Source organism: Gorilla gorilla, chromosome 5 (assembly GCF_029281585.2).
Source record: "Gorilla gorilla gorilla isolate KB3781 chromosome 5, NHGRI_mGorGor1-v2.1_pri, whole genome shotgun sequence".
Taxonomy (NCBI): Eukaryota; Metazoa; Chordata; class Mammalia; order Primates; family Hominidae; genus Gorilla; species Gorilla gorilla.
The window spans coordinates 184,436,855-184,449,794 of record NC_073229.2 but is presented as its reverse complement, the minus strand read 5'-3'; the positions used below and the strand labels follow the sequence as shown (position 1 = coordinate 184,449,794).

Genomic DNA, 12,940 nt, shown 5'->3' with positions numbered 1-12,940 from the left:
TCCATTTTCTTTGTGAGAACCACCACTCAGAACACATTGCAAGACTAATCCTGAACAAAGTTTATAATCATTTGTTGTTCCTCTTATTTATTACCCACTTTATTTTGGTTTTCAACCTCCTCATAATTTCTTTCTCCCCTCTCCATTTTTATTTCTTATTGCAGACCAAGAAAAAATAAAGAAAAGATGATTTACCTCCAAGTTCAGAAACTAGACATTCCATTGAACTAAGAAGAGAGACCGTTGCTGCTGTCATGACCTAGCTTTGATGGCAGCAAGACCAAAAGTAGAAATCCCTGCACTCATCACAAAGCCCATACAACTCAACCAAACTTACCCCTGAGCCCTATCAACCTAGGTCTACAGCCAGTGGAGTCTATTGTACACTGTGGAAAAATACCTATGGGACCAGATCCTGCCAAGTTCTTCCAGTTCACTTTATTCTCAGCATTCCTAGGACATTGGACATTGGTTTTCTGGAGGGTTTTTTTTCCATCTTTGTATTTTTTTAAATTTGATTCTTTTCTTTGCAATGCTATCTAACCAGAATACATAGGGGAACTGTGGGCCAGGCAAACAAAATAGAAAAAAGTGTGAAAAACAGTAAAGTTGGGAGAGGAGCATCTATTTTCTTAAAGAAATAAAACACCCAAAACAATATAAAGTTGTCCAGAATGTATGTCAAGAACTATAGATAGGCCTTTCAGTAACATAGGTGAAGAAATTTTTAAAAATACATTGATTATTATCTAGGTTAGACTTAAAGTGAATCTCAAATAAAAGAATCAGGAATACAACTTCAGTAATCATGAGGTCCTTCCATATTTAGACTGGGTAAGCATGAATGTGTATTTTCTACAAAAGACCTTGAGAAGAGTTCAATAAAAAGTGTTAGCGTTATAAAACCATTGATGATCATTTTTTAGTCTGGTAAAAATGTCTCAACATTTGTGGATTTTAAAATACATGTTAATATTTTATAAAAGTAATATTATGAATACATTTTTAAAAGCTAAATATCATAAGGCTTATAATGAAAACAAAATTTCCTTGCCCTATTTCACCTCTACTAATTTCTCAGAGAAAATTTTCAACTCTTTTAGGTGAATTTTCCCCCTGAGATTCATCTCCATATATATAAATAACTTCTTTATATTGACATTTCTTGATTTTTCAGCTTAAATATTATCTATTTACTTTTTAATATAAAAGATAAAAATGTAACTCTCTTCATCTCTCCCTTCATCCCAACACACAGCTTTTCTGTTCCCTTTAAACTTTGTCACATTTTTATTAAATCAAATACTGAACTTTCATGTCATTATGGCTATTAACACTGAGTCATTTCGTGTACTATGATTATGCTTCCTTTCTTTTACAGTACCTTGCTTTTCCTGAACACTGCTTTTTATTGTTTTGTTTTCTACATATTCATCATTAATTTTCCTCCAAGCTGTCTGACAGAATAATAGCTCTCCCCTCAATGTATTCAAATACTTCACACATTGGTTTCTCTTCTTTTCTTTTGTTCTGAGAGACCTCCCACATGTAGCCCCCAGCCCTCCTACTCCACTTTCGCTTGGTGGATCTCTAGGTCTGCAGCAGAGCTGTTGCCCTGGGCTCTCTTTCCCCACATTCCTGAGTGTTCCTTTTGTCTCCTGTCTCCTAGATGCCATCTCCTTCTTGATTTTTGTCACATTTTAAAGAAGCATAATTTCCAATAGCTTCCTGAGAAAGCAGGTATGCCTGTCCTCCTGCACTCTCTTCTGTGGCATCAACTGTTGAAACCTGAAAATGACATTTCTCAGACCCTTCACCACCTGGCTTCCTATACGGCTCTACCAGTGGGTCACACTGGCCAGAGATGGGAAGGAAGGAGCAAGAGAGAAGAGAAACATTGATATTATAGGCTGTAGAATTGCACCATAGGCTGAATTCATACCCTCATCAGGTCTCTTAAACAAAAGTTACAAAATGGGTAGGAAGGAGGGAATCTCAGAACTGGAATGGAGACACTGACTGAACCCAAATGAATCTGAAGATCTTGAACCCCCATGATATAGTTAGGCTCTGTGTCCCCACTCAAATCTCACCTTGAATTGTAATAATCCCCACGTGTCATGGGAGGTACCAAATGCAACATAATTGAATCATGGGGGCAGGTTTTTCCTGTGCTGTTCTTGTGGTAGTGAATAAGTCTCATGATATCTGATGGTTTCATAATAGGGAATTCCCCTTTACATGCCAGGACTCCTCTTGCTTTCTGTCATGTAAGACGTGCTTTTGCTCCTCCTTTGCTTTCCACCACAATTGTGAGGCCTCCCCAGCCATGTGGAACTGTAAGCCAAAACTTTTTCCTTTGTAAATTACCCAGTGTGGTATGTCTTTATTAGTATCATGAGAACAGAATAATACAATAAATTGGTACCAGTGTCAAAGAAAAGTGTCGAACTCTATAAAATATTTAAAGAGATTTATTCTGAGCCAAATATGAGTGACCATGGCTCGTGACACCGCCCTCAGGAGGTCCTGAGAACATGTGCCCAAGGTGGTTGGGGCACAGCTTGGTTTTATACATTTTAGAGAGGCATGAGGCATCAATCAAATGCATTTAAGAAATACATTGGTTTGGTCCAGAAAGGCAGGACAACTCAAAGTGAGGAGGGCATGGCGGGGGCTTCCAGGCTATAGGTGAAGTTAAACATTTTCTGATTGACAATTGGTTGGGTTTGTCTAAAGATCTGGAATTGATAGAAAGGGAATGTTCAGGTTAAGATAAAGATTGTGGAGGTCTGTTCCAAGATGATCAAATAGAAACGGCTCCAGTCTGCAGCTCCCAGTGTGATCAATGCAGAAGATGGGTGATTTCTGCATTTCCAACTGAGGTACCTGGTTCACCTCATTGGGACTGGTGGGACAGTGGGTGCAGCCCATGGAGGGCTGAAGCAGGGTGGGGTGTCACCTCACCTGGGAAGCACAAGAGGTCAGGGGATTTCCCTTTCCTAGCCAAGGGAAGCCATGACAGACTGTACCTGGAAAAACGGGACACTCCCACTCAAATACTGCACTTTTCCAACAGTCTTAGCAAACAGCACAACAGGAGATTATATCCCATGCATGGCTCAGTGGGTCCCATGCCCACAGAGCCTTGCTCACTGCTAGCACAACAGTCTGAGATCAACCTACAAGGCAGCAGCCCAGCAGGGGAAGGGGCATCTGCCATTGCTGAGGCTTGAGTAGGTAAACAAAGCTGCCAGAAAGCTCAAATGGGGCGGAGCCTACTGCAGTGCTGCGAGGCTTGCTGCCTCTATAGACTCCACCTCTGGGGGCAGGGCATAGCTGAATAAAAGGCAGCAAAAACTTCTGCAGACTTAGATGTCCCTGTCTGACAGCTCTGAAGAGAGCAGTGGTTCTCCCAGCACAGTTTTTGAGCTCTGAGAATGGACAGACTGCCTTTTCAGGTGGGTCCCTGACCCCCATGTAGTCTAACTGGGAGACACCTCCCAGTAGAAGCTGACTGACACCTCATATAGGCGGGTGCCCCTCTGGGACAAAGCTTCCAGAGGAAGGATCAGGCAGCAATATTTGCTGTTCTTCAATATTTGCTGTTCTACAGCCTCTACTGGTGATACCCAGGCAAACAGGGTCTGGAGTGGACCTCCAGCAAACTCCAACAGACCTGCAGCTGAGGGACATTACTGTTAGAAGAAAAACTAACAAACATAAAGCAATAGCATCAACATCAACAAAAAGGACATCCACACTGAAACCCCATCTGTAGGTCACCAACATCAAAGACCAAAGGTAGATAAAACCACAAAGATGGGGAGAAACCAGAGCAGAAAAGCCAAAAATTTTAAAAGCCAGAGCACCTCTTCTCCTCCAAAGGATTGCAGCTCCTCACCAGCAGCGGAACAAAGGAGGACGGAGAATGACTTTAACAAGTTGACAAAAGTAGGCTTCAGAAGGTCGGTAATAACAAACTTCTCTGAGCTAAAGGAAGGTGTTTGAACCCAACGCAAGGAAGCTAAAAACCTTGAAAAAAGACGAATGACTAACTAGAATAAACAGTGTAGAGAAGACCTTAAATGACCTAATGGAGATGAAAACCATGGCATGAGAACTACATGACGCATGCAAAAGCTTCAGTAGCTGATTTGATCAAGTGGAAGAAAGGGTCAGTGATTGAAGATCAAATGAAGAAATAAAGCAAGAAGAGAAGTTTAGAGAAAAACCAGTAAAAAGAAATGAACAAAGCCACCAACAAATATGGGACTATGTGAAAAGACCAAATCTATGATGGATTGGGGTACCTGAAAGCGACAGGGAGAATAAAACCAAGTTGGAAAACACTTTTCAGGATATTATCCGGGAGAACTTCCTGAACCTAGCAAGACAGGCAAACATTCAAATTCAGGAAATACAGAGAACACCACAAAGATACTCCTCGAGAAGAGCAACCCCAAGACAGATAATTGTCAGATTCACCAAGGTTGAAATGAAGGAAAAAATGTTAAGGGCAGCCAGTGAGAAAGGTCAGGTTACCCACAAAGGGAAGCCCATCAGACTAACAGTGAATCTCTCAGAAGAAACTCTACAAGCCAGAAGAGAGTGGGGGCCAATATTAAACATTCTTAAAGAAAATAATTTTCAATGCAGAATTTCATATCCAGCCAAACTAAGCTTCATAAGTGAAAGAGAAATAAAAATCCTTTACAGACAAGCAAATGCTGAGAGATTTTGTCACCACCAGGCCTGCCTTACAAGAGCTCCTGAAGGAAGCACTAAACATGGAAAGAAAAAACCAGCACCAGCCACTGCAAAAACATGCCAAATTGTAAAGACCATCAATCCTAGGAAGAAACTGAATCAATTAACAGGCAAAATAATCAGCAAACATCATAATGACCGGATCAAATTCACACATAACAATATTAACCTTAAATGTAAATGGGCTAAATGTGCCAATTAAAAGACACAGACTGGCAAATTGGATAAAGAGTCAAGACCCATCAGTGTGCTGTATTCAGGAGACCCATCTCATGTGCAAAGAGGCACGTAGGCTTGAAATAAAGGGATGGAGGAAGATCTACCAAGCAAATGGAAAACAAAACAAACAAAAAAAACGAGTTGCAATCCTAGTCTCTGATAAAACAGGCTTTAAACCAACAAAGATCAAAAGAGACAAAGAAGGCCATTACATAATGGTAAAGGGATCCATTCAAAAAGAAGAGCTAACTATCCTAAATATATATGCACCCAATACAGGAGCAACCAGATTCATAAAGCAAGCCCTTGGAGACCTACATAGAGACTTAGACTCCCACACAATAATAATGGGAGACTTTAACACCCCACTGTCAATATTAGACAGATAAACGAGACAGAAGGTTAACAAGGATATCCAGGACTTGAACTCAGCTCTGCACCAAGCAGACCTAATAGACATCTACAGAACTCTCCACCCCAAATCAACAGAATACACATTCTTCTCAGCCCCACATTGCACTTATTCCAAAATTGACCACATAGCTGGAAGTAAAGCTCTCCTCAGCAAATGTAAAAGAATAGAAATCACAACAAACTGTCTCTCAGACCACAGTGCAACCAAATTAAAACTCAGGATTAAGAAACTCACTCAAAACCACACAACTACATGGAAACTGAACAAGCTGCTTCTGAATGACTACTGGGTAAACAACGAAATGAAGGCAGAAACAAAGATGTTCTTTGAAACCAATGAGAACAAAGACACAACATACCAGAATCTCTGGGACACATTTAAAGTAGTGTGTAGAGGGAAATGTATAGCACTAAATGCCACAAAAGAAAGCAGGAAAGATCTAAAATTGAGACCCTAACATCACAATTAAAAGAACTAGAGGAGCAAGAGCAAACAAATTCAAAAGCTAGCAGAAGGCAAGAAATAACTAAAATGAGAGCAGAACTGAAGGAGATAGAGACACAAAAAAAAACCTTCAAAAAATCAATGAATCCAGGAGCTGGTTTTTCGAAAAGATCAACAAAATTGACAGACTGCTATCAAGACTAATGAAGAAGAAAAGAGAGAAGAATCAAATAGATGCAATAAAAAATGATAAAGGGGATATCACCACTGATCCCACAGAAATACAAACTACCATCAGAGAATAGTATAAACTCCTCTGTGCAAATAAACTAGAAAATCTAGAAGACATTGATGAATTCCTGGACACATACACCCTCACAAGACTAAACCAGGAAGAAGTGGAATCTCTGAATAGAACAATAACAGGCTCTGAAATTGAGGCAATAATTAATAGCCTACCAACCAAAAAAAGTCCAGGACCAGACAGATTCACAGCTGAATTCTACCAGAGGTACAAAGAGGAGTGCTAGTACCATTCCTTCTGAAACTATTCCAATCAATAGAAAAAGAGGGAATCCTCCCTAACTCATTGTATGAGTACCGCATCATCCTGATACCAAAGCCTGGCAGAGGCACAACAAAAAAAAGAATTTTAGACCAATATCCCTGATGAATATCGATGCAAAAATCCTCAATAAAATACTGGCAAACCGAATCCAGCAGCATATCAAAAAGCTTACCCAGCACGATCAAGTTGGCTTCATCCCTGGGATGCAAGGCTGGTTCAACATACAAAAATCAATAAATGTAATCCATTACATAAGCAGAACCAAAGACAAAAAACCACATGGTTATCTCAATAGATGCAGAAAAGGCATTTGGCAAAATTCAACAGCGCTTCATGCTAAAAACTCTCAATAAACTAGGTATTGATGGAACGTATCTCAAAATAGTAAGAGCTATTTATCACAAACCCACAGCCAATATCATATTGAATGGGCAAAAACTGGAAGCATTCCCTTTGAAAACTGGCACAAGACAGGGATGCCCTCTCTCACCACTCCTATTCAGTATAATGTTGAAAGTTCTGGCCTAGGGCAATCAGGCAAGAGAAAGAAATAAAGGCTATTCAATTAGGAAAAGAGGAAGTCAAATTGTCCCTGTTTGCAGATGACATGATTGTATATTTAGAAAATCCCATCTTCTCAGCCCAAAATCTCCTTAAGCTGATAAGCAACTTCAGCAAAGTCTCAGGATACAAAGTCAGCATGCAAAAATCACAAGCATTCCTATACACCATTAACAGACAAACAGAGAGCCAAATCATGAGTGAAATCCCATTCACAATTGCTACAAACAGAATAAAATACTTAGAAATACAACTTACAAGGGATGTGAAGGACCTCTTCCAGGAGAGATACAAACCACGGCTCAACAAAATAAAATAGGACACAAACAAATGGAAGAACATTCCATGCTCATGGATAGGAAGAATCAATATCGTGAAAATGGCCATACTGCCAATGGTAATTTGTAGATTCAGTGCCATCCCTATCAAGCTACCAATGACTTTCTTCAGAAAATTGGAAAAAACTACTTTAAAGTTAATATGGAACCAAAAAAGAACCCACATTGCTGAGACAATCCTAAGCCAAAAGAACAAAGCTGGAGACATCACGCTACCTGACTTCAAACTATACTACAAGGCTACAGTAACCAAAACAGCATGGTACTGGTATGAAAACAGATATGTAGACAAATGCAACAGAACAGAGGCCTCAGAAATAACACCACACATCTACAACCATCTGATCTTTGACAAACCTGACAAAAATAAGAAATTGGGAAAGGATTCCCTACTTAATAAATGGTGCTGGGAAAACTGCCTAGCCATATGTAGAAAGCTGAAACTGGATACCTTCCTTACACCTTATACAAAAATTAATTCCAGGTGGATTAAAAACTTAAATGTTACACCTGAAACCATAAAAACCCTAGAAGAAAACCTAAACAATACCATTCAGGACATAGGCATGGGCAAGGACTTCATGACTAAAACAGCAAAAGCAGTAGCAACAAAAGCCAAAATAGAAAAATGGGATCTAATTAAAGAGCTTCTGCACAGCAAAAGAAACTACCATCAGAGTGAAGAGGCAACCTACAGAATGGGAGAAAACTTTTGCAATCTACCCATCTGACAAAGGGCTAATATCCAAAATCTACAAAGATCTCAAACAAATTTACAAGAAAAAAACAACCCCATCAAAAAGTGGGCAAAGGATATGGACAGACACTTCTCAAAAGAGGACATTTATGCAGCCAACAGACAAATGAAAAAATGCTCATCAACACTGGTCATCAGAGAAATGCAAATCAAAACCACAATGAGATACCATCTCACACAAGTTAGAATGGCAATCATTAAAAGTCAGGAAACAACAGATGCTGAAGAGGATGTAGAGAAATAGGAATGCTTTTACACTGTTGGTGGGAGTGCAAATTAGTTCAACCATTGTGGAAGACAGTGTGGCAATTCCTCAATGATCTAGAACTAGAAATACCATTTGACCCAGTGATCCCATTACTGGGTATATACCCAAAGGATTATAAATCTTGCTACTATAAAGACACATGCACATGTATGTTTATTGCAGCACTATTCACAATAGCAAAGACTTGGAACCAACCCAAATGTCCAACAATGATAGACTGGAATTAGAAAATGTGGCACATATACACCATGGAAACTATGCAGCCATAAAAAAGGATGAGTTCATATCCCTTGCAGGGACATGGATGAAGCTGGAAACCATCATTCTGAGCAAACTTCACAAGGACAGAAAACCAAATACTGCATGTTCTCACTCATAGGTGGGAATTGAACAATGAGAACACTTGGACACAGGGAGGAAACATCACACACCAAGGCCTGTCGTGGGGTGGGGGGCTGAGGGAGGGATAGCATTAGGAGAAATACCCAGTGTAAATGATGAATTAATGGGTGCAGCAAACCAACATGGCACATGTATACCTATGTATCAAACCTGCACGTTGTGCACATGTACTCTAGAACTTAAAGTGTAATTTAAAAAAAAAAAAAGATAAAGATTGTGGAGACCAAAGTTCTTTTGAAGTCTTATAGTGGCTGCCCTTAGAGAAAATAGATGACAAATGTTTCCTATTCAGATCTTAGTTAATCTCTTTAGGATTGGGAGGGTCTGGAAGACAAAGATCTAGCTATGTTAACAGAGATTCTTTACAGATGCAAATTTTCCCCCACAAAGAACAGCTTTGCAGGACCATTTCAAAATATGCAAAGAAACATGTTTTGGGGTAAAATATTTGTATTTTATTCCTTGTCTTGTAATGTTATGCCAGAGTCAGGTTGGAAAGTAAGTCACAATATATAGGGTTAAATAAAATTTATCTGATGAGAGTTTATGATATGTAGGGCATGACTCCCCTGGCCCCTTAGATAGGAATTTGTTCAAGATTTAAAAAAAAAAAATCAGAATTCAGTCCTTACCAGGTAATGGGGTGCTGCTGTAGAGACACCTGAAAATGTGGAAGTGACTTTGTAACTAGGTAACAGTTTGGAGAGCTCAGAAGAAGACAGGAAGATGTGGGACAGTTTGGAACTTCCTAGATACTTGTTGAATGACTGATAGTGACATGAACAATGAAGTCCAGGCTTAGGTGGTCTCAGATGGAGATGAGGAACTTGTTGAGAACTGGAGCAGAGGTGACTTTTGTTATGCTTTAGCAAAGAGACTGGTGGCATTTTGCCCCTGCCATCGAGATTTGTGGAACTTTGAGCTTCAGAGAGAAGATTCAGGGCATCAGGTGGAAGAAATTTCTAAGCAGCAAAGCATTCAAGAGGTGACTTGGGTGCTGCTAAAAGCATTCAGTTTTATTTATTCACAAATACATGGCTTGGAATTGGAACTTATGTTTAAAAGGGAAGGAGAGCATAAAAGTTAGGAAAATTTGCAGTCTGATGATGCAATAGAAAAGAAAAACTTCCTTTCTGAGGAGAAATCCAAGCCACTGTGGAAATTTGCATAAGTAGCTAGGAGCCAAATGTTATTCCCCAAGACAATGGGGACACTGTCTCTAGGGCATGTCAGAGACCTTTGTAGCAGCCCCTCCCGTCAAAGGCTTGGAGCAGTAGGAGGAAAAAATGGTTTCGTGGGTCAGACCTAGGGCCCCCCTGCTCTGTGCAGCTTAGGGACTTTGTGGCCTGTGTGCCAGCCACTCCAGCTGTGTCTAAAAGAGGCCAAGATACAGTGCAGCGTGTGGCTTCAGAGGGTGCAAGCCCCAATCCTTGGCAGCTTCCCTTTGGTGTTGAGCCTGCAGGTGCCCAGAAGTCAAGAATTGAGGTTTGGGAACCTCCACCTCGATTTCAGAGGGTGTATGGAAATGCCTTGATGTCCAGGTAGAAGTTGCTACAGGTGTGGGCCCTCATGGAGAATCTTTGCTAGGTCAGTGAGGAAGGGGAATGTGGAGTTGCAGCCACCACACAGAGTACCCACTGGGGCACTGCCTAGTGGAGCTGTGAGAAGAGGGCCATCGTCTTCCAGACCCCAGAATAGTAGATCCACCAACAGCTTGCACTGTGTGCCTGGAAAAGCTGCAGACACTCAACACCAGTGAAAGCAGGAGGGAGTTGGGGGGCTGTAACCTGCAAAGCCACAGGGATGGAGCTGCTCAAGGCCGTGGGAGCCCACCCCTTGTATCAGCATGACCTGAAAGTGAGACATGGAGTCAAAGGAAATTATTTCAGAGCTTTAAGACTTGACTGCTCCATTGGATTTTGGACTTGCATGGGACCTGTATCCCCTTTGTTTTGGCCAATTTCTCTCATTTGGAATGGGTATACTTACCCAATGCCTGTATCTAGGAATTACCCAATTCCCCTTGTATCTAGGAAGTAACTAACTTGCTTTTGATTTTACAGGCTTATAGGAGGAAGGGACTTGACTTGTCTCAGATGAGACTTTGGACTGTGGACTTTTGAGTTAATGCTGCAATGAGTTAAGACTTGGGGGACTATTGGGAAGGCATGACTGGTTTTGAAATGTGAGGACATGAGATTTGGGAGGGACCAAAGGCAGAATGACATGGTTTGGCCCTGGTGCCCCCACCCCAATCTCACCTCGAATTGTAATAATCCCCATGTGTTAAGGGTGGGGCCAGGTGGAGATAATTGAATCATGGGAGTGGTTTCCCCCACACTGTTCTCATGGTAGTGAATAAGTCTCATGAAATCTAATGGTTTTATAAATGGGAGTTCCCATGCACAAGCTCTCTTGCCTACTGCTATGTAAGATGTGCCTTTGCTTCTCCTTTTCTTCCACCATGATTATGAGGCCTCCCTAGCCATGTAGAGCTGTGAGTACATTAAACCTCTTTCCTTTATAAATTACCCAGACTCAGGTATGTCTTTTTAACAGTGTGAGAACAGACTAATACACCCCAAACCCCCTGAACCTGTTTTGCCAAATGATGCAACCTTTCTTTTCCTTTTTGAGAAAAACGAACTTCCCTTGCTTGAACACTGTAATCATCTCATCTGAGGTAGCTGCCTTGAGAGGGAATGCCAGTACTCCTTAAGACCTCCTCCACCCATTATTGCCCCCAGATATGTCTAGAGTAGATTCCCATGTACATCTCAAGACAAGTCAAAAGATTGCAGTCTAGGAAAGATATAGCTTAAATATGAAAAGAATTTCAAGATTTTTTAGTTTACATTGGCAGAAGTCAGGGGGGAGATTTAGAAATAAATTGCAATGATGCTAGACCCAGGAGGGTGAACATAATGTTGGAGCAAGTCAAATTTATTGATATGAGTTCCCTAATGCAAGATTTAGATTTAATGTGCTAGCTGAACCATTGGCCACCAGTTCCAGTAGTTTGCAGACCAACAACTTTAGAAAACATGTAAGGGGGCTGGGCACAGTGGCTCACGCCTGTAATCCCAGCACTTTGGGAGGCTGAGGTGGGCAGATCACAAGGTCAGGAGATCGAGACCAGCCTGTCCAATATGGTGAAACCCCATCTCTACTAAAAATACAAAAAATTAGCCAAGCATGGTGGCAGGCGCCTGTAGTCCCAGCTACTCGGGAGGCTGAGGCAGGAGAATGGCGTGAACCTGGGAGGCGAAGCTTGCAGTGAGCTGAGATTGCACCATTGCACTCCATCCTGGGCGACAGAGCGAGACTCCATCTAAAAAAAAAAAAAAAAAAAAAAAGATGTAAGGGAATGTTTTCATAATTTATAATGAGGAAGGGCTTCTTAGGTAAGAATAAAATCCAGGAGGCTTAAAACAAAAGATTGATCCATTTGGCTATACAAAACAAGACTAAGTTAAGTGAAGCTAGGTGAGTAACACACATGCACCATCATACAGACCAAAAACAAATTTAATAGATGAGTAACAGATTTGGAAAAACATTTTCAGCATATAAAAAATATCCAAAGGACTTCTGTCTAATAGAAATAAGGAGCTACTAAAAATCAATAAGAAAAAGTAAGGGAAAAAAAGATCCAAAAATACAAATATTTAGAGCAGATAACATAAAATGGTCAATTAAGTTATGAAAAAGATCTGTATCCTCATTGCTAATCAGAAAAATACAAATTAAAATAACAAAGAAATAGTTTTCATTCATCAGATTAATTTTTAAAATTAATAAAATTGAACATATTGGGTGTGGACAAGTGTGTAAGTAAACTTTCCTAATTGCTGGTAGGAGTACTGATTGATACATTCCTTTAAGAAGGCAATTTGGCAGTGTTCATCAATATTACAAATGGGCATGTCTGTGACCCAACAATTTACTCCTATGTATCTATCTTAGAAAAACACAATAGTACACACAGAGGCATTTCAGAGATATTCATTGCATCATTTATTGATGACAGCAAACTTAAAAATAACCAAAGTTCATAAACATGAGGAATGCTTACATAGTGGTATATCCACTCCTCAGTTAAAGAGGAATGAAAAAGCTTTATAAATGCTCCATAGAAAGACCTCCAAGATGAAAGGCAAAGCCAGGTTTTAGAATGACAGTATGGGAAAGAGAGGAT

General features: G+C 40.3%; 1 protein-coding gene across 2 annotated transcripts in view; it reads left to right on the top strand.

The window, feature by feature from the left end:
* Positions 1-12,940, top strand: part of SLC22A2 (solute carrier family 22 member 2) — a 92,497-nt gene that overhangs the window by 45,633 nt on the left and 33,924 nt on the right. The window contains exon 11 of one of the 2 annotated variants that reach the window (XM_031012608.3): positions 165-2,433. The exons of the other annotated variant lie outside the window; for it this stretch is intronic. Within the exon in view, the coding sequence (XP_030868468.2) occupies positions 165-231 (67 nt within the window). The 3' untranslated portion in view covers positions 232-2,433. Of the gene's footprint in view, positions 1-164; positions 2,434-12,940 lie in introns of those variants that run through there. 2 annotated transcript variants of the gene reach the window in all.